The 25,101-nt window shown below is 49.3% G+C and overlaps 1 protein-coding gene and 1 long non-coding RNA gene across 7 annotated transcripts; one reads left to right on the top strand and one right to left on the bottom strand.

Moving 5' to 3' along the window:
• Nucleotides 1-7: 7 nt before the first annotated feature.
• LOC116576190 (T-lymphocyte surface antigen Ly-9-like) lies at nucleotides 8-23,353 on the top strand. Of its 6 annotated transcripts, XM_032318137.1 has the most exons (8): nucleotides 1,378-1,467; nucleotides 2,811-2,944; nucleotides 12,297-12,650; nucleotides 17,655-17,954; nucleotides 19,489-19,596; nucleotides 19,888-20,033; nucleotides 22,228-22,356; nucleotides 23,265-23,353. In XM_032318137.1, the coding sequence occupies exons 2-7, from the start codon at nucleotides 2,929-2,931 to the stop codon at nucleotides 22,336-22,338; spliced, it is 1,035 nt and encodes a 344-aa protein (XP_032174028.1). In that variant the 5' UTR covers nucleotides 1,378-1,467; nucleotides 2,811-2,928; the 3' UTR covers nucleotides 22,339-22,356; nucleotides 23,265-23,353. The 6 variants fall into 6 exon arrangements, with proteins under 6 accessions (XP_032174029.1, XP_032174026.1, XP_032174024.1 ...); XM_032318135.1 differs by lacking the exon at nucleotides 2,811-2,944 and having other exon boundaries at nucleotides 576-1,451; nucleotides 19,912-20,033; XM_032318133.1 differs by lacking the exon at nucleotides 2,811-2,944 and having other exon boundaries at nucleotides 1,252-1,451.
• On the bottom strand, nucleotides 19,284-23,265 carry LOC116576204. The gene is made up of 4 exons (XR_004280070.1): nucleotides 22,529-23,265; nucleotides 22,168-22,334; nucleotides 19,466-20,405; nucleotides 19,284-19,374 (listed from the first exon to the last, which is right to left on the bottom strand). It is a non-coding gene; the product is annotated as an uncharacterized LOC116576204 (long non-coding RNA).
• Nucleotides 23,354-25,101: the final 1,748 nt, after the last annotated feature.

Here is a 25,101-nt window from a genome sequence, read left to right as displayed (position 1 = left end):
GGCAGTTTGAGGGCAGAATCGTCCCCTTGTTCTCTGTCCCATCACCGGTGACGTGGACAGAGCTGCTTCCTGGTACCTGTTCGATACTTGTTGGTGGGAGATGAGAAACATTTGCCCCCAAATCATTTGTCCCTTGTCTGGGCTGCTAGGGAAGCCCACCCAAGCCTCCACGTCAACCATGTGAAGTTGAATGTCATTGTCCCTGCAGATGACCTACCCTGAGATGCCCATATGGTTCTGCCAAGACAAGCTCCAGGGTCTCCTATGATCGGACCCACTCAGTGTGCCTCCAGCCATGGACCTCAGCTGTGCTGGGATCATAGCTGCTAGTGATGTTGGGAAAAAAGGCAGAAGAAAAGATATTAAATTTCCTTATTTCCTACAACCCAGTGACAAGTCCTTGAAACAGGCAGAGTGACATTCCTTTAGGGATCCAACTGCCTTGATGTTAATACTTTTCTAAGGGCAAGAGGCAATCCTAGCCCGAGCCCCGCACATCCCCTCCCCAGGATCCTGTAAGTCTACTTTAACATATAAAATTTCCTTTATCTTTATTTCCCCAGATATGTGTTGGCAGTCATTCCCCAAGCATATGGGCCACCAAGGTACAGCTGAAGGGTCTCATGACTCAGGTTTTATTTTGCGGTAATAAATGACCTTTTTGAATAATATCTCGACCCCTCAAGGCCCTGGAAACCGTGCTTCCAAACTCCTTAGAAACTTACACTCTCCCTAACCCCCTCCCAACTTGAAAGGATATAATGGGAGATGCCTCATGACCCCAGCACAGCTCGTTCTGCCCACGGGTCCTGTCCCTGTGCTTTCACAAAACATTTTGCACCAAAGAGGTCTTAGGAATTCCTTCTTGGCCATCGGCTTCAAACCTGACCATCTCTCCTACATGACTAGGATCGTGTCTCAGCCTGTCTGCCCTCACGCTGACCTCCCATGGGATTCCATCATGTTGATGTGGCCAATGAGAAGGAAGTAGCAGGTACCCTAGATGTCCCTGCACACAGAGAAGCACCAGAAAATGGACTATAAATCCCATGAAAATCAAGGGACTGACATCATAGTAAAGTTTCTAGGGGGTCCAATCATTTGGGGAAACATCAGCATATCCCTTCAAGATTATTTCAAGTTCTAATGATCTTTATTCTTCTGTATCATTTTCTATGTCTTCCAAATTTTATATAATCAGCATGGATTATTTTCATCAGAAAAAGCCCTTATTTTTCAAATCTTCATGCCTATTGCTGATCAGGCAGCCCAAGTCCAGAGCTGGTGAATCATTAAAAGGGAGGAGGGGCCTAGTGTTAGGCGGGCAGAGGGGGGTTGCGGAAGGAGGGCAGGAACAGGAAAGAAAAGGGAGGAGCTGATGTGTTCTGGGTCCCACAGTTATGGACTCCCTGTGGGGCAGCCAGTCCCCCTCCCAGACCCTGATGCTCCAGGTCAGCCTCCTCCTGGGTGAGTGGCAGATCGAGGGGGGGGGGGTTGTCTCCGGGATGGGTGTGGCTGGGGGAATGGGGGGGGCAGGAAACAACTGGGAGGGAGGGGGGTGAGCAGTGGGGGCTTGCTGGTTCCACACCCTGAATTCTCCAGACTCTTGAGGGTTGAGGGAGGGAAGGGGGGAACCAGAGCCTGTCCGGGATGCCCTCACATCCCCAGGACAGGGAAGCCACCCTCAAACCTCTCTTAGGGACGGCAGGTCTTTGCCCTGCTCTGGGGGCCGAGGCTGAGATCACCAGTAGCTCAGAGTCTCACTTTCCAGAGTCCTGCTTTGTCGGCGGAGCTCTGACTACAGTCTCAGGCCCTTGTGTGCACCCCTCCCCACCCCCCAGGCTGCTTGTGTCCCGGCTCCCAGCTGAGGAGGGGGTGTGTGCGAGTGAGGGGCCCAGACAGCCTCCCAAGGCCCCTGCATTAGGGACAGCTGGGCTGTGACACTGACTGCAGGGGATTGGGGGCAGGGTAAGGGAACCTTCCTTTCTCATCTGTCTGTGGCCTCTCCATGTGGTTACAGCTGTTTCCAGGCTCTTGTGGGGGAGGGGGTCCCTTGTGAACCAGGCTCTGACTTGGGGGCCTGGACCCGCCCTTGTCCCCACCGATCCATCCTCAAGGTGCAGAGACGGACTGAGCTCTGCAGTCACACCTGCTGGGTCGCTCATTCTGCCTCTGCCACGTATTGGTGGGAAGATTTTAGACAAACTGTGCAGATGCTGGAGAACTGGCTTTACCTTTCTTGCTTTTTTTTTTTTTAAGTTTTTATTTATTTATTTGATAGAGATCACAAGTAGGCTAGAGGCAGGCAAAGAGAGGGGAAAGCAGGCTCCCTGCTGAGTAGAGAGCCCAATGCGGGGCTCAATCCCAGGACCCTGAGATCATGACCTGAGCCGAAGGCAGAGGCTTAACCCACTGAGCCACCCAGGTGCCCCTGGCTTTACCTTTCTGAGCTCTGTTGCCCCCACCCGTCGACTAGAAAAATCCCTAAGGCGAGGTGTTCCTTGGAGAGGGAATGGAACAGCGCCCCTTCCAGCCAGAGCCTGACACAGGACACAGGTCACTCCTGTGTGCGGTGCTACGTGTTTCTCACTTGAGCAGAAACTGGCCAATAGTCCCAGGAAAAGAGGAAAAAGGTCATTGTGTCCTTGTTCCCTAATGGACAGTTTTCCCTGATGCAACAGTTGAAAACTAGAACAGGGTTCCCTTTGGGGCGGGAGGGGGTCGTGTCAGCATAGAGCTCGCTCACTCTCCTGTGCTCCCACCCCGCGCCCTCCACACAGACGCGGACACTGAGGGAACCTTTATAAAAGCTCAGGTCCCCTTTGAGCATCGGTGAGAGAAATCACACCACCACGGTCGCTACCCAAGCCAAGGGCGGGAGCACAGGATGTGCAGAGACCAGACGGATCAGGTGCAGGAGCCCGAGAGATGGTCGTCCTCGCAGGTCAACGCACAAATGCAAATCGAACATTCTGGCCACCGTTTGCCAGTCAAATGAACGCATTTGTATCTGTGGTGTTGAGTCCAGAGTGCAGTGACAGGGTGGGGACAGGCTCTTTCCTGTCTCCCTGGCAGCTGTTTAAGGAGGAAAAGCTCCTGGCGGTCCCTGTGACGTGTCAGAGACCCTGAACAATTTCATGCATTGTCCCCCTGAGTTCTGCCGAATCTGCATCTCTTTCCTCTTCTGCTCACAAATGCTGGGGCTTCCTGATTCGGGTCCTGCAGCCTGTGGGGTGGCTGAGCCGGCAGGGAGCCCTGCTGGGGTTCTTGGAGACGCAGGTGGTCCAGGCTGCTCCTCTGCGTCCCCAGAGCTCTGCCACTGTTGAACCCACACACTGTCTGTCCCTGATCTCAGAGAGCTGTGAGTGTGGCAGTGTGAGGACGGCTCTGCGAGTTAGACCCGTGTGTGCTCTGGGCTGCCCAGCAACCACAAGGGCCGGACGTGCCCCAGAGAAGGGGGGCAGGTGTTCCTGCCTTGGCCACGTGGGGGTCACCTTACCTGCTGCCATCGCTGGGAGAGGACGGGGAGTGGCTTGGCCAGATGGCTGTCCCAGGGATGTCCTTTCTGTCCTTCAACACTGACTAAACAAGACTCTTTCCTGGAAACACAACTTGGAGTCAAGCTGATGGTGGCAGGGATGGCTTCATGATGAACTCACTCTTTTTTTGGCCAAAGCTGACTGAACACACTTGCTACTGTATGTTATCTCAAAGGATAACTTTTAGGGCTTCTGGTGGAGCATCTGACCCTTTATATCAGATGTTGGTCTCAAGGTTGTGCGTTCAAGCCCTTCGTGAGTGTGTAGCCTATTTAAAAAAATATAAAAGGATAGGGGCATGTGGGTTTCTCAACTGGCTAAGTGCCTAACTTTGGTTCAGGTCATGGTCTCGGGGTCCTGGGATTAACCCCCACTGTGGGCTCCACACTCGCTGGGGACTTGGCTTCTCCTTCTCCCTCTGTACATCCACCTCCGTTAGCACTATCTCTCAAATAACTTAATAAAATATTTAAAAAACCCAAAGGATACTTTTTAAAGCAGTCAAAGAATACGGCATCACACCATCACGTTTAAGTGTAGGTCTCTAAGTCCGGGAGGCAAATTGTGGATGGATGTCTGCACGTGTCCTCGAGGCAGGACACAGGACCGTGGGCAGAAGCCACCAGAGTGCAGAGCTCTTCCCAGACTCTCATGGGATTGGATTCGGGCCTTTTCCTGTGTGTTTTGTGTCTTCTAGAAGGGCACTGGGAGCGTGAACACCGGGAACCTGGCGCCTATAAGGACCGTGGCACCGACGTCTTTCTAGTGGTTTTTCCCAGGCTTCCCGTAATCGGAACTCCATCTCCTCGTTCCTAGTCAAGAGTCTGTCCTGCAGTCTGGGAGAAATCCCTCCGCAAATTGCTTCAACATCAGTCAGACAGACAGACAGACAGGAGTGGGGCGGCTCGCAGACCCTCAGGTGCACAGGTCACCTGTCCTGCTGGGTGAGCTCCTGCCTCCGTCTTCGCTGCACAGTTGGTCTCTGGAAATTCCCTCAGTCCCCGCTTTTCCAGAGGCCTGGCCACTTGCCGTCTCTTTGATCATGTGGTTCCTGTTCACAACCCAACACAGCTGCCTCATGCTGACACTTTGCTACGGGCAAAAGGCAATCTTAACCCACCCCCCAGGGTCCTGTGAGTCTGTTTTGACACATAAAAATTCCTTTGGAAACTTCCTTTATCTCTCCCCGCAAGATACATGTGGGCGATCATCTCCCAAGCATATGACTCACCAATACACATCTACAGCGTCTCACGTCTAAGGTTTTATGAAATAGTGATAAATGACCTTTTCCCAACAACAGCTCGCCCCCTCAGGACCCTGGAAAACTTGCTTCCAAATTCCTTGGAGACTTATGCTTTCCCTAACCCCCTCCTGACTTGAAAGTATATAATGGGTCCCTCCTCAGGAGCCCAGTGAAGCTCTTCCGCCCACGCGTCCTGTCCCTGTGCTTGGATAAAAGCACCTTTTTGCACCAAAGACGTCTTAGGAATTCTTTCTTGGCCATTGGCTTTGAACCCTAATGACTTTCCTAGGTCATAACCCTATACAACGGCACTGAAACAGAAACTGACTTTGCTGAATGTTATACAAACAGAAACTGACTCTGCTGAACGTTATACAAATATACCGAACCCTCAGGTGAGAGGGCGATTCTCTGGGAAGCTCATCTGCCGCGAGGACCCCAGAGGGGAGAGAATGTCAGAGCGGGTAAGCGTCTGTTCGGGAGCAACTCGATGCGGTGTGCCTTTCTCAGCCCCAGCCCCCCACCCCACCTCAGCTGACCCTGGATGGGGGGTCATTCCCCGCACCAGGCACCTTTGTGGTTCTTGCATCCCTACTCGGTGTCCTAGAGTCTCAGGCAGTCCTGACGCTGTGTCCCTGCTGCTCAGGTGAGACCCCACGGGTCAGGGTTCAAGGTCACCACACCTGTGCCTCCGCTCAGATGCCAGACAAGCTGTGGTCTGTGCCTCTGAGCACCTGCAGTGACTTGCAGGTTCCCATTGGAATGTCGGTGAGGTTGGAGTCAATGGCCAAGAAAGAATTCTTGAGAGATCTTTGGTGCAAAAAGGTTGTTTTCTTAAAGCATGGGGACAGGGCCCAGGACCAGAAAGAGCTGCTGCCCTGGGATTTTCAGGAGCAACTATTTATTTACTTCGGGGGTTGGAGGAAGTAAAGATGGGGAGGTTCCAAAAGGACTTCATCTGCTAAACGAGACTCACAGCGTCCAAGCAGTCTTGCTGTTGTCAAACCCGGTGTTTTCCCCCTAGCAAGGCATTGATATTAAAACGGTTGGGAGCTTCCTGCCTCTAGTACTGCCGGTGGGCAGCAGGTTGTAAGGACACTGGCTTTTAGCTCCATTTCCTTCTGACTTTGTTCTCCACATCATCCCCTGCCTGACCAGTTTTGACCCTTACATCTTTTAAGGTTGCTGAGGGAGGGAGATGTGATCTTCTGTGACTTTGTCCTGTTGATTGGGGGCATAGAGATGCCTCTACCTATGGGTCCAAAGTGGTCAGCTGGGGGCATTTATATATGAGTCACCAAAGGCAGAGGCAGCCAGTGCATGTACATGGACCTCCCTGAGTAGAAAGGCTGGTCTGTGGGCTGGAAGCTGTGGTCGTGAAGGAGTCTGGGCACCGGGCAGGGGGAAACCAGAAAAGACAAAAATAAGGTTAATGCTATAATGAGAGAGAGAAGCCTGACCAAAAAGACCTTTGATACTTAACTAAAAATTTCCTCCAGTCCTTTATTGTCATTTGAAGAGAAATTTGAGGGCGTCCACAGGCTCGTGGCAATAATAAAAAGGCGTGTTAGTTTGCTCGTTGGTTTTCCGTGAAGGAGACCCAGGTTTCGTTCTGACGTGTGGGCCCACAAGGAGCCTCTGTCTACGTTTACTGCTGCAGGAGTACGTAATACAACCCAATATGGCCCCTTCATTTTGGAGCTAAATCCCCCGTTGTGTCAGACGCCCGCTCCTTTCATACACCAGCTGTCTGGGGGTCGCATGGGGCAGGTTGCTGGTAACCGCCAGCTGGGGTTTAGGGAGGATAGGTTTGCCTGTTCATTCAGAGATTTATGAGTCAACCTGGTCTCGAGTGAATAATTTAACAGGGTGTTATAGTCTCCCTCTTTTGATCAGTCTACAGTGAGGAAAGCTTTCTCAGATAGTCACGCAAAGAGATGTAACTCTATTGTTCTGGGGACAGTCCTCATTCCGAGAAGCCCAGCTGTACAACAGTCTCCCGGTTTTCCTGAGTCTCTAGTCTTAAAATCTAGTAACTACAATGATGTTACTGAAACATTTTATCTCTATAATAGCCCTCATTTTTATTTTATTTTTAAAAGATTTACTTATTAGAGAGAGAGAGAGAGAGTGCACAAGCAGGGGGAGGGGCAGAGGGAGAGGGAAAAGCAGGTGTCCCACTGAGCAGAGGAGCACCCAGCGTGGGGACTCGACCTCAGGACCCTGAGCTGAAGGGGGCTGCTCAAGTGACAGAGACGCCCAGGTATTCCAACAACCCTCATTTTAAATCAGAGATCACCAAATCTGGACTAATTCATTTGTGAAACAAGTCCAATTTGAACAAACTTGGCCTAATTATTTATATACACTCAGCAAGAATAGTGATTGATCATATAGATCTTCTGGAAGCTGCTTTGCTGGAACTTTTTATAAGGAATCACTAGGTTGAACTTCTAGCAGCCTCTCCAGACCAAAAGCCAAACCAAGTCTTTGCCGTCAGACACACCTACAATGCCTGTGGATGTGCGCAGATTCCTCTTCAAGAGGTCCCCAGCATATCTGGCAGGTGAGGGTCCTGCCACAGTAACATTCTTTACTCACCTGGCGAGGATGCTGGTAGCTCTGTAAGCAAGGTGTTGATGGGGGAAACAAAGGGAAAGGGAATGTAACTTAAATCACAATCCCCTTAGAGCTTGCAGCTCACTGATAGATCCCTGACACATACAGAGTGCGACCTTCTCGAGGACCTCATGGCTGGGTCGTGTCTTCATGTATAAAGGAACCTTGTCTTGGAAGCAGCTGGCCCCTTCAAGGTTCTGAAAACCTTGCTTCCAGATTCCCTAGAGACTTGTGCTATCCCTAACCCCACTAATTAAAAAGCATACAGTCAGTCACTGCTCAGAATCCCAGTACAGCTTTTTCTGCCCAAAGGTCCTGTCCCGGGAGCAGGTAAGCGGTGAAGGTACAGGCAGGAGAGATAAGAGACCCCCGGTTTCCCCAGTGAGGCTCACATAGCGGACTACCTGGCCAGGCTCACAGAAATCCCAGATGTGAAGAAATGCTGAGGCGTGTAAAACCAGAGCTAAGGAACCATAACGAGACCACCGTGTTATGTCTTAAATGTCAGAGACATGATGTCCCTAGGACAGTTACAGCTGGACCACGGGAAATGACCACACTCCAAAGAACAAGTAAACACGGTTTCATCTGTGCCAGAGATGTCAAGATTTCAGTTTCCCGGTCAGTGCTCAAGAAAAGGCTGCTGTTGACAGGCCACAGTGAAACCCATCTGGGACCCTCTCACTCTAGAGAGCGCCCTCTTTCCTTTCTTCTCTCACCTTCACTTGACCAACTCCCACTTCAGTCACCCTTTTGTGTCCACAACGTTCACTCTTTGACCTCGTGAGACAGGAACCCTGCAATCCTGCGACAGCGTCAAGCCGGCATTTCCAAGGGGCTCTATTGGCTTCATGCTTCCTAACATCAACCTTAGTTCCTTCAAGCTGTTGGGTCATATCTGAGTCTGTGAATGTCTCTCTCAAATACAAGACTGAAGTCAAAGCCTTGGTAAAATAACTAATATTATAACTAATATTTCCAATGGTGGACAGATTCTTATTGAACTTAGGCAAATGACCATAACTGCCATGGAAGAAAGAACACTTACTGAGACCTTTTGAATTTCAGAGGGCTCAGGTTGAGAGAAAGGTTAAAGGCATTCATTTGTTCACAGAGAATACTTCAGAATTACTGCTGTATATCACTGATGACTAAGAGAAAGCTTCCTTAATCTAGAAGAGCAAATATTAGAGAACCAGCAATGTTTTAAACAAGAGTCACACAGTGTAATCTTCCCCAGCTTACTTAGTCCCATGTCACTAATTTTTGTTCTGTTTGAATGCAGCTTTTTAAAGTTAATTCCAGAAATTCTTACTCATTTTAAATTTATGATTTTGAAGATATCAAAAACCCATATTTGTCAAACGCCTTTTCTGTTAATTTTAGCTATTCTGACTAGTGTAAGGTGGGGTCTCATTGTGGTTTTGATTTGTATTTTCTTGATGCTGAGCGATGTTGAACACTTTTTTTTGTGTCTGTTGGCCATTTGTGTGTCTTCTTTGGAGAAATGTCTGTTCATGTCCTTATCTATTCCTTGACTGGACTGCTTGTTTTTTGGTGTTGAGTTTTATAATTTCTTTATAGATTTTGGATACTAGCCCTTTATCTGATAAGACATTTGCAAATATCTTCTCCCATTCTGTAGGTTGTATTTTGGTTTTGTTGTGCAGAAGCTGTTTATCTTGATAAAGTCCCAATAGTTCATTTTCACTTCTGTTTCCTTTGCCTTTGAAGATGAGTCCAGCAGGGTATTGCTGCAGCCAGAGTCGAAGAGGTTGCTGCTTATGTTCTCCTCTAGGATTTTGAAGGACTCCTGTCTCACATTTGAATCTATCATCCATTTTGAATTTATCTTTGTATAGGGTGTAAGAAGACGGTCCGGTTTCTACATGTGGCTCCAACAATTCACCATTTGTTGAAGAGACTGTCACCCCCTCCCCCCACCCGCCCCCAACTGGATATTCTCTTTCACTCGTCAAAGATTAGTTGGCCATAGAGTTGAAGGTCAATTTCTGGGCTCTCCGTTCTGTCCCATTGATCCATGTGACTCGGTTCCAGTACCATGCTGTCTCGATGATCACAGCTTTGTACTATAGCCTGAAGTCTGGCATTCGGATTGGTTTTCTTTTTCAATATTCCTCTGGCTATTGGGGGTCTTTTCCACCCATACAAATTTTAGGATTATGTTTTCCAGTTCTCTGAAAAATGTCGATGACATTTTGATAGGGATTGCCTTCAATGTGTAGATTGCTCTAGGTAACACAGACATTTTAATAATATTTATTCTTCCAATCCCTGAGAATGGAATGTTTTTCCATTTCTTTGTGTCTTCCTCAATTTCTTTCATAAGTGTTCTGTAGTTTTTGGAGTATAGATCCTTTACCTCTTTGGTTAGGTTTATTCCTATGTACCTTATGATTTCTGGTACAATTATGAACAGGGTCGATTCCTTAGTTTCTCTTTCTTCTTTCTCATTGTCGGTGTAGAGAAATGCAACTGATTTCTGTGTATTGGTTTTCTATCCTCCCACATTGCTGACTTCCTGTATGAGAACTGGCAATTTTGGGGGGGAGTCTTTTGGGTTTTCCACATAGAGTATCATGTCATCTGCAGAGTGGGAGTGTGACTTCTTCTCTGCCAATTTGGGTGCCTTTTATTTCTTTTTGTTGTCTGATTGCTGAGGCTAGGACTTCCAGTACTATGTTGAACAACAGTGGTGGGAGTGGGCATCCCTGTCAGGTTCCTGACTTTAGGGGAAAAGCTCTTAGTTTTTCCTCATTAAGAATGATATTCACTGTGGGCTTTTCATATATGGCTTTTATGATATTGAGGTATGTTCCCTCTATCCCTATATTGTGAAGACTTTTAATCAAGAAAGGATACCGTATTTTGTCAAATGCTTTTCCTGCATCCATTGAGAAGATCATATGGTTCTTGTCCTTTCTTTCATTAAATATCCTTTCACTTATTAATGTGGTGTATCACATTGATTGATTTGTGGATATTGAACCACCCATGCATCCCAGGAATAAATCCCACTGAATTTTTTCAGTGGTGGATAAATTTACTCAGCAATGAATAATCTGAGCAGAGAGCCCGATGCGGGACTCGATCCCAGGACCCTGAGATCATGACCTGAGCTGAAGGCAGAGGCTTTAACCCACTGAGCCACCCAGGCGCCCTGTGAATAATCTTTTTAATGTACTGTTGGTTCCTATTGGGTAGTATCATGGTGAGAGTTTTGGCATCCACGCTTACCAGGGATATTGGTGTATAATTCTCCTTTTTGATGGGGTATTTTTCTATTTTTGGGATCAGTGTAATGCTGGCCTCATAAAATGAGTTTGGAAGTTTTTCTTCCATTTCTATTTTTTTGAACAGCTTCAAAAGAATAGGTATTAGTTCTTTAAATGTTTGGTAGAATTCCCCTGGGAAGCTATTTGGCTCTGGATTCTTGTTTTTTGGGAGGTTTTTGATGACTGCTTCAATCTCCTTACTGGTTATGTGTCTGTTCAGGTTTTCTATTTCTTCCTGGTTCAGTTGTGGTAGTTTCTATGTCTCTAGGAATGCATCCTTTTCTTCCAGATTGTCAAATATGCTGGTGTATAGTTGCTCATAATATGTTCTTATAGCTGTTTGTATTTCCTTGGTGTTGGTTGTGTTCTCTCCTCTTTCATTCATGATTTTATTTATTTGGGTCCTTTCTCTTTTCTTTTTGGTAAGTCTGGCCAGGGGCTTATCGATCTTATTAATTCTTTCAAAGAACCAGCTCCGAGTTTCATTGATCTGTTCTACTGTTATTTTTTAAAAAATTTTTTAAATTTATTTTCATTATAACAGTATTCATTATTTTTGCACCACACCCAGTGCTCCATGCAATCCGTGCCCTCTCTAATATCCACCACCTGGTACCCCGACCTCCCACCCCCCGCCCCTTCAAAACCCTCAGTTTGTTTTTCAGAGTCCATAGTCTCTCATGGTTCACCTCCCCTTCCAATTTCCCCCAACTCCCTTCTCCTCTCTAACTCCCCTTGTCCTCCATGCTATTTGTTATGCTCCACAAATAAGTGAAACCATATGATAATTGACTCTCTCTGCTTGACTTATTTCACTCAGCATAATCTAGTGTTATTTTTGTTTCTATTTCATTGGTTACTGCTCTGATCTTTATATTTCTCTTCTCTTGCTGGGTTTAGGCTTTCTTTGCTGTTCTTTCTCCAGCTCCTTTAGGGGTAAGGTTAGGTTGTGTACTTAAGACCTTTCTTGTTTCTCGAGAAAGGCTTGTATCACTATATATTTCCCTTCTAGGACAACCTTTGCTGCATCCCAGAGGTTTTGAACTGTCATGTTTCCATTTTCATTTATTTCCATGAATTTTTAAAATTCTTCTTTAATTTTCTGGTTGACACATTCATTTTTTAGTAGGATGCTCTTTAACCTCCATGTATTTGTGTTCCTTCCAAATTTTCTCTTGTGATTGAGTTCAAGTTTTATTTTTATTTATTTATTAGATTTTTGTTTATTTATTTGACAGACAGAGATCACAAGTAGGCAGAGGCAGGCAGAGAGAGGGGGAAGCAGGCTCCCCGCTGAGCAGAGAGCCTGATGTGGGGCTCGATCCCAGGACCCTGAGATCCTGACCTGAGCTGAAGGCAGAGGCTTTAACCCACTGAGCCACCCAGGTGCCCCTGAGTTCAAGTTTTAAAGCACTGTGCTGGACCCATTGCTGTGAGCTCTAGACAAGGACAGCATCTAAGCAAGCTGCTTGCAGCTTTGCCCCCTCATCTGTGAAATTGGAGAGACTCCTTTTCTTGTAAACATGCCCGTGATATGATGGGACCACAGGTCCTACAGCAGCGTAATGCTTGTCCACCTTTTCTTCCCCATCTCAGCTATCCCCTCACCAAGCTTCCAGACTGTGGACAACCCCAGCATCTCTCACACCCTGGAAAGGACTGTGGGGACATCTGTCCAGCTGCAGCTGACCTTGTACCCGAATGTCCGAGAGATTGAGTGGAGTTGGCATTCTGAGACTGAGAAAGAAGGGATCCTGGTGTCCTGGAAACTTAATACCACTCCTGACTGGTATGAGCTGGAGGAAAAATACAGGAGCAGCTTCTCTCTGCCAGGGCCGGCAGTTTTGAGCATCAGGAATCTCACCACGGAAATGAGTGGATGGTATACAGCAAGGATCAAATTCCACACAGGAAAATCCCAGAAGGAAGTCTTTAAACTCTGTGTATATGGTAAGGGGAGCCCCAGTCAGTATTTCCAACAAGCACTTTATCTCAAGTAAGTTGGCCTAAACAGGTTTAAAAAAAAAAAATCAAATCTTCTTTAGGAGTATTTGCATCTCTTTTGATGCCCTAACCCTAAAAACTAAATTCTAAAGATGTCACCTTAGGAAAAAGTAGCTAATATGCCTTAAAAAGTATTAAACAACACAGGAAATGGGGGAGGGGCAGGAAGCCATCCAAAAGGGTGACATAAAACTATCTTCTATTGCAAAGTATTGCACAGCTGATGATCAGAATACAAACTTGTATCAGAAATGCTCTTAACCAGTTATTTCAAAAACTAATATAAAAACTCTTAAGTGACCCAAGAAGTTGGCAGAAATAAAACAAGAAACTAGGACATCAGTCCAGTGAGGAGCAACTCTGGGATGCAGACCAAGGGTTAGAACTCTGCGTTGGGTAAAACCCTTCCCACTGCCTGACCTGCACTCGTACGAGGAGGACCATGGGACGCAGCCCCGTCCTAGACAAAATGGAGGTGCGGAAGAAGACACAGGCCTGGCGGCCGAAGCTCCCAGGCCAGTGACGATGCCCTCCCCACAGGAGCAGAGAGCTGGGTAGAGGGGGCAGGGGGAGCAAGACAAAAGGAGGAGAGGGGCAGAGCCCAGGGTGTCTACCCAACCCAACTCTCTCGCATCTTCCCCTGCTCTGGGCACCACAGCAGCCTTCTCACAGTCTCCCCTGCCCCTGGTCTTCCCCTCAAAAATCCCCCTTCACCTGACTGCTCTGTTGAGCTTTCAGAAATGCAGGACCCTCCCGTCATTTCCCTGCCTACAGCCGGCCTACTCCCGCCCTTACTCCCCACAGGATCAATGGCCCTCAGGAGAGGGAGTCTAACCTGCCCAGGATCTGCTCCCTGGATGTCCCGCTGTGTTTCCAACACTTCTCCTTGTGCCCCGCTCCCATGTGCTGCCCTCCACCCTCCCTGGCTGCCCAGTCTTTCCTCTTTCCTGGATGCTGGGGACTCTCAGCACACTACACATCTCTCACCCTCTCTAGGCAAATGCTCCTGTTTCCAGCCCTCTCCTGGACCATCTTTCTCTCTGCCTTGCACTGGAGCAACAGCGTGTGGTCTGCTGTCCCCTGACAGCCCCATTGCTGGCCCTGCCCTCTGTGGCCCCTGCCCACGGCTCCACACAGTTCCCAGCAGGCGTCCTGCAGCTGGGTAAAGGTCAGCAATAAGTAAAGGAACCCTACAGAGACACACTTAATTTTCCTGGGAGTTTTGATTCTCCAAGCTTGATTTACAGTCCCTCACCTGTTGAAAAGATGCTATAACAAACATTCATACAAACCAGCTGATGAACAAATTCATTCCCAGAGGCAGAAGCTTTCTAAATACCTGTGTGTGCTTCCTAACACTTTGTATATTCTGTTTGGTTTTATATTTAAATTATTACCTGTTAATCAGTTCAGGTATTTTAAAGAAGCTACTTTAAAGTATTATTTTCCCTAGTCACATGTGCTATGAGTTTTGGGAAGGTTGAAAGTTTGTATTTTTACTAATTCCCTGATCAGGGGTTGGCAGATTTTAGCCATCAGTCAAATCTACTGGATATCTGTTTTTTTTTTTTTTTAAAGATTTTATTTATTTATTTGACAGAGAGAGATCATAAGCAGGCAGAGAGGCAGGCAGAGAGGAAGGAGGAAGTAGGCTCCCTGCTGAGCAGAGAGCCCGACTCAGGGCTCGATCCCAGGACCCTGGGACCATGACCTGAGCTGAAGGCAGAGGCTTAACCCACTGAGCCACCCAGGTGCCCCTGCATGTCTGTTTTTATAAGTAAAGTTTTATTGGAACACAACCACATCACTACATTTATATGTTGTATTTGGCTGCCTTCTCCCTAGTGGCCAAGTTATGTAGTTGTGACCAAGACCATATGGCCAGTGAAACCTTACATATGTACTATCTGACCTTTAGCACTAAAGTCTGCCTCCCCCACCTGGACCCCACTGTTGACACAGCAGATGCGTGTAGCTTTGTAGGTTATTATGGGAGTTATAGAAGGTAATGGAAAGTGCTTGGAGCTGTGCCTGGGAATATCCACCTGCTCCCAAAATGCTAATTACTTTTTTCATTTGTTAATGGAGTAAATTCCACTAATAAATTTCATAATTATACTGTCCTTCTATTCCTGCAACAAATCCAACATGATCATGATGTGTCATGTAATATTATTAGCCAACATTTAATTTAAGAATATTAAGTTCTCTGTGTATGATTGACTGTAACCCATGGGTTAGCAGGTATGTTTGTCCTGTGTTGGGTTTGGGCTTCTCCTCGTCTGATCTGACGAGGAGACCTATACTCTCACACCCTGACAACCTTCTGACTTTTCTAAGCTGGAACGCCGTCTCTAACACAGGGATGCTCTTTTCCTTGGCCATCGGGCAGTGCTCCCGCCCAAAACTCTGTGCCCTTCACACCCATGATGAGGACAGACCGTTAGACCCCTTCCCAGTATCTTCTAAGTCAGGGTTCTTGCATCTGCTTACTAGAATTTTGATCACTTCACTTTCCTAGGAAGGCATTACCTCACCTACATCTTAAAATTTATTAATGTGTTTCTTAAATGGTGTTTCCCTTTAATTTTCAATGTTGTTTCTTATCTGTATTTATGCCTTGATCTTCATTCCTAATGACAATTATGTAGAACTTCAACTTTTTATTCAGACCTCAGTGTTTTGCTTTTGATTGGTCTATTTTTATTTTTATTTTTATTTAATTTATTTATTTATTTGACAGAGAGAGATCACAAGTAGGCAGAGAGGCAGGCAGAGAGAGAGAGAGAGAGAGAGGAGGAAGCAGGCTCCCTGCTGAGCAGAGAGCCCGATGCGGGGCTCGATCCCAGGACCCTGAGATCATGACCTGAGCCGAAGGCAGAGGCTTCACCCACTGAGCCACCCAGGCGCCCGGTCTATTTTTATTTAAATCAACTTTTGATTTTGCTGGTTAATCTTCTTTATCGTCATCCGTGCACAGAAGTCAGGACTACGTCTGACCGCAGTGAGCCTACAGCTTGGCTGCCACAGGCTGAAGCAGGTGGGGTCTTGCTCTGGAACAGGAAGTCAGGCGACGGCAGAGGCTGGGGTCCGCCGTCTGCTCAGCGGGGTGCCGGGCTCCCGGGCTGCCCCATCTTTCTGCTCCACCGTCCTGGGCACCGGGTCGTGTCCTCCTGCTTCGTCCTCATGGTCCCGGACGGCTCTGTCCGCAGACACCAGCCCACACGGAAGATGGCCAACGAGAGAAGGACGAAGGCCAAAGTCTGATGTCGTGAGGCTCTGTCTCTGCAGGACTGAAGACCCTTCCTACCATTCAGCACAGGCCCTTACCTCGGGGTCAGCCCTGGGGCAGCTCTAGGAACACTGGACGTCATCCCTGAGCTCTCTAGAGTGTGGGCTGGCGAGGCCAGGACGGACAGGGCTGCGGGGCTGAGTGTGCAGGGAGCCGTGTGCCGGGCTGGCCAGGGGCTGTCCTTGTCAGGGTGACTCGGGCTCCTGCCTTCCCTCTCGTCTGTGGGGGCCTGTCGCCCACAGGGAAGAACTCCTCTGCAGGAAGCGCGCATTGGGTCATTGGCCCCAGGATTTCCAGCTGTGTTTTGGTTTGGATTTTCTGGTCTGCTTTCTGATGTTTCTCCATCTCCAGGCTCTATGGTGAGGACCACAGGAATTTACACTCTGTGTAGGGCCGTTTAGTGTTTTCTTTCTGAATCTGGATTCGGTCTGTGTGACTGTTGTCACACCTGCCATCACGTTGCTGACGTGTCCCCTGCGGGCGATTTTCTGTCTCTGTCTCTTCAATCTCTCTGTCATAGGTGATGGGACGAGCACACAGCGGCAGGAGTGGAGTGGGAGTCTTGGGTGTGCAATGGGGGGCGTCATGCCCACAGATGTAGCTCAGGTTTACCCAGATGCAGCTTCTCCTGTCCTCTCCTAATCGTGATTCACCATCGTTTATATCTTCTTCTTGCCTTTTGTTGAATTGGTAGAGTTTTCGTCCGTCCAAACATCTCTAGTATTTTGGTAGTTACAACCCCTTGTATTCTCATCCTAGTGGATACTTAACTTAAATATTTACTTCGACATTTAACGTTCATCAGTATTTCTCTTTAAATAAAAAAAGAACTTCTTTAAAAAAATTAAATTTATTTATTTTCTGCATAACAGTAGTCATTGTTTTTGCACCACACCCAGTGCTCATGCAATCTGTGCCCTCCCTAATACCCACCACATGGTTCCCCCAACCTCCCACCCCTGCCCCTTCAAAACCCTCAGGTTGTTTTTCAGAGTCCATAGTCTCTCATGGTTCACCTCCCCTTCCAATTTCCCCCAACTCCCTTCTCCTCTCCATCTCCCCTTGTCCTCCGTGTTATTTGTTATGCTCCACAAATAAGTGAAAAACAAGAACTTCTAACATGTTTCGCCTTGTGTTCTCAACTCCTTTCATGTTGTTTATTGTATCCTTGAGAATAGATACAATTATTATAAGTATAATCATCATGTGTAAATATAATTATAGAGTTATTGGGGCATCTGGGGGGCTCGTCGGTTAAGCTTCTGATCCTTGCTTTCTGCTCGGGTTATGGTCTCATGGTAATGCGACTGAGACCTGCCGCGGCCTCCACACTCAGCATGGGGTCTGTCTGAGACCCTTCTCCTCGCTTGTGCTCACCCACTTTCTCTCCCAAATAAATAAATAAATAAAGAATTATATCCATCATGATTACTGGATTACATAGAAATAGAAGAGCTCAGGGCTCATCTGAGAGATGAGGGCCTCAGCTCTCTGCCCTGGGCTGGGAGTCAGAACCCCCGGGCCAGGGGCACTAGGTCCCTTCCCCTGGCCCATAGTTAGGAACCCCCCGGAGCTGGGTCAGCTGGTGACTGTGCTGGTTCCCTTGTGTGTCCTCCAATGCTGACTCTCAGTTTCTCTTTTGCCTCCTTCTATGCCAGAGCCCATCCCCCACCCCCAGATTGTGATTCATTCATCATCCAACCAGGCAGGCTGGTGCAATGTCAGTCTGGAGTGTGGGACCCCAGGAGCCACAGAGATCTGGACAGTGACCTGGCTGAGTGAGGGGCTCCCCAGGGAGCTGGAGGAGAGAGAGGCTCTGGGGCCAGCCCCCAGCTCCAGGAATCTAAGCCTGAGCCTGCCCCTGAGCCAGCTCAATGGCCCCCTCACCTGTAGGGTCAGCAACCCCGTGGACGAGAAGAATGCAACCTTATTCCTGCAGAACATCTGTCTGTGGAAGGGTGAGTGGGGTCTGCTGGGAAGCGCTGGCAGAGAGCAGGGCAGGGGCAGGACTGCGGGGACTCAGGGAAACCGACGGGACAGAGGAGCACTGGGAGGGGTCTCTGTGGAGCAGCTAGAGACAGATACAGGACCACACCTTCATTCTAGAACTTAAACCAGTACCTGGAGACTGCTGAGTCTCCCAGGATGTACCTGTGGGGCTCATGTGGGCACCCCTTTCCAGCATCAGGGAGCCTGGGACGCCGACCTAGTTAGCAGAATGCAGGCAGGGGAGGGGAAGAACTTGGAGGACAGACCAAGGACCTGAGGGCACCCCGCCCCCAGCCCTGAAATCTCAAGTTCCAGGTCTGGACGCTCATAGCCCTTTTGTGGTTATAAATGCTGTTTTCTCGCTGTGTGGTATACGTGACCTTTCTGAGGATGGTTGCCACCTCTGAGTTCATAAACCACAGTTCAACCGTCCTCTGAGCCGTGTGAGCCCCTGTGGTCATCACACTTCCACGGCAGTGTCAAGGGACCCCTCGGCCATGCAGAAAGGGAGTGTATACAGTAGAGCATGGTAGGTGAGGGAGCCCCGATGCCATGAAATACCGAATCCCCTACTTTCCCAGAGCCACAGACAGGAACAAAGGATGTGAAGAAGGAGGTTAGTAGTTGCTGTGGCTGTCCTGTCCCGCGGCGTCCTCCTGCGCTCCAGGGCCCCCGCGGCGCCTCCCGGCCATGTCCTTACTCCGCCACCCAGCGTGGAGCCTTACACCGGGGCTGAGTGCTCGCCGTGTACGGGGAGGAGGGAAGATGCAGTGGACAGTGAGACAAGCCCCCACCGAGGGAACTTCCAGCGCCGTGGGTGGGGGCCCCGCCACTTCCTGGCTGTGTGATTCCGGACAAGTCACTTAATTTCGGGAGCCTTTCTTTGAGACAGGTATTAATTACGTCCGCTTCACAGGGTCGTTTAAGCTATGTGACACGGAGCTCATCAGTAAGTAACAGGTAACCGTTCATGCACGAGGAGCGGTCTGTTTGCCGACACGAAGCCGCGTGACGGTCGCAGAAGTTGAGGCAAATATAAGCTCTATGGTTCCCGTATGGAAGGAAGAAAACCCCTGAGTAGTCGCCGCAGGACTCGGGAAAGGCGTCGCCGAGGAGGGAACCCCTGAGCCGGACCTTAGAGCGGGAGCCGTTTTCGTGTGGCGGGCAGACCGCAAGGCAAAACATGGGCTGACGTCAGGCGGCCCCGGAACCTCTCATCCCCTTCCCCTCCTAGGCTGGTCCTCGCCTGGGAGTCCGCCAGGGCAGGACAGGGCCAGGCTGCAGGCACGGGCGGCCCCTGCGGCTGCTGGGAGCCTCTGAGGTCTCTGGGCAGAAGGGACAGGCGGCCTGGCACGAGGCCCCCGGCCGGCGGGCGGGAACCTGTCGGGGCTGCAGCAAGGACGCGCACTTAGGACGCGAGCCCCGGGCCCTGGGGTCCGCCTCCCCCGTCACCTGCCTCATGCGTCCCACAGGGATGCACCTGACACGGGTCTTTGCTGGCAGGTTCTCAGAGCAAGTGGCTTTGGAGAGGCGTCCTGTTCACAGTTCTGATGCTGAGCCTGGCCTGCGGAGTGTGCGTCTTAGTGAGGAAGAAGATACAGTCCAGGAGGGGTAGGTGCTAGCGAGAGCCTCAGGGGAGCTCTGGGGGAGGGCAGTGGATGGAGGGGATCCCGGGAGGGGCCGGGCTGGCAGCCGGGGCTTACTGACCTCACCTCGCCGTGCCTGTGAATCATCTGGGTAGAAGGCTGGGGCCGCGCGGCCCCGAGGGTAGGGGCTGTGTGCACTCCCCTATGGGAGGGGAATGGACGGCAGGGATGGGCAGGGATCCATGGCCGCCCCACCCTGGGGCTGGCGAGGGGTCACCTCAATCCCACACGCCCTCACTGTGCGTGCTGTGTACAGGCAGGTCCGCTCTGCTGCCCACAGAGCTGGGCTCAGCCGCGGTGCCCCAGGCCCCGCCCACAGAGGAACCTGCCGGCCTGCGGACTGCAGGGGCCCACAGCCACAGTCCTCCTGACGTGGAGATTAGCCTCCTGAGACACCCCAAGGTGGGTCCAAGGGAACTGAACCTGGTCCACCAACTGGTGCCCAGAGGCTGTGAGTGCTGGCCGGTCCAGGGTACCCGCGGCTCTTCCGGCTCTGGGCCGGTCCTTGCTGTGGATGCTGCGGTTGCTGTGTCTGGAATGGCGAGTGAAGGGTGGAGGCCACGGACAGGGGCGATGCCTCGCTCCTATGCACACAATCTCATCGGGTCCTCGCCACCACCCGGGGAGGAGGGATGGCGGAGCCGGAGCGGGAAGGAGGCAGGCCCGGTTAGGTGTGTGACTGACCCGAGCGCACGCAGCTTGGCAGGGGAAGCAGCAGGAGAGAACCCAGGCTGCTCTGGAGGGGCTCACTACGTACAAGCTCAGACTCAGGCCCTGGGGAGAGGCAGGGGTGTAAGTGGTTGCCCGTCAGGTGGGACCTGTCGTCCATAGAAGACCCAAAGCAAGCAGGAGTGGGGTCCACTAGCAGGGCCTGGAGGCAGGGGAGACCCAAGGTTCTGAGGCGCATCAAGAAAGCCGCCTCCCCTCCCCGCCACGGTATCCAACCCCCTCCCTGCCTGAGATCCTGTCATTAATGTCTCTTTGTGGTGTAAAGGCTTTGTTGCCCTGCTGTGAGTCACCCCTGGGACAACACCTCATGTGTTACCTGCCCCCAGTTAGAAATGGTCACAGAAGGCCTGATTCCACGACGGGAAGGCCTGGAGGCAGGAGGAGCCCGAGGGAGGAGGCGCCTAGAGCCCCGCCCTGGAAGCAGCGGGTTCTCATACTGAGCTCGCATCAGAAACACAAGGAGGGCTTGCCAACCGCCCCCCTCCCCCGCCCAAGTTGCTTCAGTGGGTCCAGGGCAGACCAGAGACCTCGCATTTTGAACACGTTCCCAAGGGATGGCCCCCCGCCCCCTTGGGAGCCACTGGACTACAACTGAACAGAAGGAAAGCAAGGAGAGGCTCTGTCTGGACCCCTCGGAGCCGCCAGTGGCCGGGTCCTCTCCTCTCCCATCCTTTGATTTTGCCAAAGGGAGACACGTCTGGACGGTTGACTCACACAGACCACCAGGACCTCAGAAATCCCCTGGCCCTGTCCCAGCAGTTCACAGTGGGGGGAAGTGGGATCCAGAAGGAACACTGAGAAGGACATGGCCGGGAAACCACGGTGGTACCAGGTAGAACGGGGCCTCTGTGTTTCCAGTTGAGTGTGCTTTGCCCTGTCCCCAACTGTCTCGGGACCGCAGCACTGCGGCTTTCCTTCGCATCCCCTCTGAGTCATGTTCCCATCTGACATGGGCCACAGGGGGCTCAGGAAGTAGTTCCTTGAGACCCAAATCCCAGTATTCCCACCGGAGAAGCACGGGAGGGGAGCAATGTGTGGTTTGGGATAAAGAAACAAATCAGCTGACCTCGGACCCAGACCCCCAGCTTTGCCCCCTCAGTCTCTCTGCCCCTGGGGAACTTTCCAGCCTGAAGGAGACTCTTTTCGTCCCAGGACACAGGGAGGAAAGCAGGGAAGAGAGATGACGGGCCGTGAAGGAGCATGGGATCAGAGTCGGGAGAAGGGGCGCGAGGCTGCCGTGCCGACTCTTCTCCTTCAGCCTGACAGAACTACTGCCTGGGCTGTTTCTTCTTTTATAAAATGCAGGTTGCGGGAATACCACCTTTATCTGCCGCTTTGCAGTTTTTCAAAGCACTTTTGCAATGAGAGTTGCCAAAGTGAGCTGCAAATTTGTCCAACTGATATTTAATGAGTGTCTACTCTATCCCAGAACCGTTCTGATCTGGAACACAGAGGTCAACAAAACAACAAAAAATCCTCGGCCTCAGAGAACCCACATTCTAGGCCGGGTGAGGGGAGAATGGCAAATACAATAAGTAAGCAAAATGTGAAGTCTTAGGGGATGATGCGTGTTCGGGGAAAATGTGGCCGGAAGAGGGCGGGGTGTGCTATTAACTAAGGCAGTCAGGAAGGGAGACCAGAAAGTGAGCAAAATAGGGGTCTGATGGGGGACGGGGAAGAGAGGGGTAGCACCAAAGGGAGAGGACAGAGACGCTGCAGTGTTCAAGAGGGAGGTCTGCATGAAGCTACGTTTTAGGGTTACAGGGGTTGCGTCAAGAAGCACACGAAGCAGAGTGAGTTGACTGACCTCTGCGCCTGGTTCTTTGATGTTGACCACGAGCACCCTTAAACTCTGCTTGAATCACAGAATGACATGGAGAGGGACAGCTGTCATCCCCCTAAGCCCGAGTGCAGCCCAACCGTCTACACTGTCTACGAGAAGGTCCGGATGAGCCGAATGCGCCAGAATGACACCTAGGTTAACGAAGACGTCGGGGTATGAGGGGCCTTGGCAAGACCTGCCCCACCTTACACTCCACCCAGGGTCCCAGAAATCCCTCCTTAGGTAGAGCTAGGACAAGACCCCAGGTCTTCCTGATGTGCTCCCCCACCCCAAGATGGCAGAGCAGCACCACGTGTCCCAGGGCTCCTCACCAAGGTCTTCTCACCTCACGGGTGGGGAGCTTTGACCACGTCGCTTGTGCCTCCAGCAGGACGGGCTGATCCCTGGGCGGGCGGTCAGGTTTCTGACCTGTGACCCACTGACCCCCGTGAGGGAACGCCCGTAGTCAGCCAGGACCCGAGGACGCACGTCCTCGGGAACAGAGATGCTTTCCCAGAATTGGGCGGGCCTTGAATGGAGGATTTCCAGGATGTCACTGCTCAACCCACCCCCAAGAACAGAAGAGGGATGGCCTGGGCTGTAGAAAAGCAAGAGCTGCTGAGATAAAGTTCAGGGTCAGCTTCAGCATGGAGGGAGGGGCAGAAAGGAAGGAAATAATTTTTGAGCTCCATCACCTGCAGGCTTATTGTAAGCACCAGACATGCACTAGCTCCAGATCTCTCAAAATTCAAGTAATTTATCAACCTGTTAAAAAAATTACCTAATGTACATAAATTGGAAGAAAGTCAAGGGCATGTCTCCCTGAATTTATCTTTCATCAGTTGCAAATGGGATCCTGTTCCTGTTGTATCTCCTAATTAGTTGTTACAATAACACATCCACAACACGTACTGCCACATCGCTAAGTTTCTCTACTGTTTGAAATAGTTTTTCATTCGATCCCTTCGAATTTCTGGGCAAAGAACCATATTAATGACAAATAATTAGAATTTTTCCTTCTTTCTTTCCGATTTTTACGCTTCATTCCTCTCCTGTGTCTTGATGCTGGTGAACACCCCCAGTGTTTAATAAGAGTGACTCCGAAGCTCATCCTTGTGTTCCGAACTTACTGCAAGTGGTTCAACGGTGTCCTTGTTAAGCGTGATGTTTATTGTAAGGTTTTTAAGGCATGTCTAAAAAGTATGTCCTTAGTGTCACTTTATCAAGAATTTTGCCATGAAGAAAATGTTAGAGTTTCTTCTTTCCCGTTTATCATCCATGATGATGTTATCCGGTTTTCCTGTTTTTCCTCTGTGAATAATACATTAATAGATTTCCTCCTATTGAACTGTTCTTATGCTACTGGAATAAATCCCAGTTGCTGTATTATTTTCTTAATGTGCTACTGTCTGATAATATTTTCATTTGGGATTTTACATCATTATTCATAAACAAAATTGTCCTGTGTTTTCTGTGGTTTACTTTGTTAGTCTGGTATTTGTATTATGCTTATTAGGGGTTCCTTCTATCTCCACTTCTTGTAATAATTCAGTAAAAATTTGCTTTGAAGTCCCAAAAAAGAGTCCTTAAAAAAAAATAATAATTCTTGGGGCTCCTGAGTGGCTCAGTTGGTTGAGTGTCTGCTTAGGTCATGATCTCAGGGTCCCAGGATCAAACAACAAGTCAGAATCTAGCTCCCCGCTCAGTGGCGAGTTTGCTTCTTCCTCTACCTCCGCCCCTCTCCCCTCTCACACTCTCTCTCAAATAAATGAATCTTTTTTTTTTTTTTTAAAGATTTTATTTATTTATTTGACAGAGGGAGACAGATCACAAGTAGGCAGAGAGGCAGGCAGAGAGAGAGGAGGAAGCAGGCTCCCTGCCGAGCAGAAAGCCTGATGTGGGGTTCGATCCCAGGACTCTGGGATCATGACCTGAGCTGAAGGCAGAGGCTTAACCCACTGAGCCTCCCAGGTACCCCTCAAATAAATGAATCTTAAAAAAAATTAAAAAAGAATTCCCATTACCTAGTATCAATTTAAATTAGTTTTATTGTAAATTAAAGATCTGTAAGTACGCAACTATGTAAAAATGTCTTGTGCTTATAGTTTTTATATTATAAACTCAAAATATGCATAAAGTAGTTAAAAACAAAGCAACAAAATAACAAGCAATGGTTACGCAAACTAGTACTCAAACCCACAACTTTAATGTTACATGATGGGTATTTTTGTTTTGTTACAGTGATATCGTTAATATTAGGATTATAGGAAAACACTGTAGCTTCATATCAGCCTCTATATTTAATTTTTAACACTCGAATACAAACAATGCTATCTCATATGAGTTTGTTGCATAACACTTGATTAAAGTCTTTGTTTATGAGTTCAAGCTGGTCAGTGTGTCATCTTTTAACCAAAACTACACTGGGTGGCAATGGATAGGTCTGTAAATTGTTTCATTCACCTTAAAAAAAAAAAATTAGCACCGCAGCACCGATAAAATCCCCACCCCCTACATACCTCTCTCCTTACTCCTGGAATCATAGAACAAAAAGTTTTTTCACTGAGTATTTGCTGCCACAGTGGGTGTTTACTACACTCCTGCTAATGACCTTCTGTAAGGGGGTGCTGCAAAGACAGATGTCTGTCCCTGTTTGTACATCAGATTGGCCCTGGGCGGCCACAGAGGAGGAACTTTGGAATGACCTGCCTGTTTGAGAGGTGTTGTGGGGCAGAAGTGGGTCAGTCTGCGGGGTGCTGATTCAGTGAATGATCGAGTCACCAAAATGATCAAATCTATCTTTCTACCAGAAACTTCTTTCTTTTAGCTATGTATAAAGCTTAACACCTTCTACAGTGGATAGAAGAGTTTAAACAGCTTTTGAAGGTTTCCGTAGTTCTAGAAAACGGGTTTCCATTC

Source organism: Mustela erminea, chromosome 17 (genome assembly GCF_009829155.1).
Source record: "Mustela erminea isolate mMusErm1 chromosome 17, mMusErm1.Pri, whole genome shotgun sequence".
NCBI lineage: Eukaryota > Metazoa > Chordata > Mammalia > Carnivora > Mustelidae > Mustela > Mustela erminea.
This window is presented reverse-complemented; position numbering and strand designations above follow the sequence as displayed.

Coding starts and splice junctions, on each gene's coding strand:
- LOC116576190 (XM_032318133.1), top strand. CDS start 1,379: ATGTGTTCTGGGTCCCACAGTTATGGACTCCCTGTGGGGCAGCCAGTC. Junction 1,452..12,296: donor CCCAGACCCTGATGCTCCAG/GTCAGCCTCCTC, acceptor TCCCCATCTCAG/CTATCCCCTCACCAAGCTTC. Junction 19,597..19,887: donor GAAGATACAGTCCAGGAGGG/GTAGGTGCTAGC, acceptor TGCTGTGTACAG/GCAGGTCCGCTCTGCTGCCC.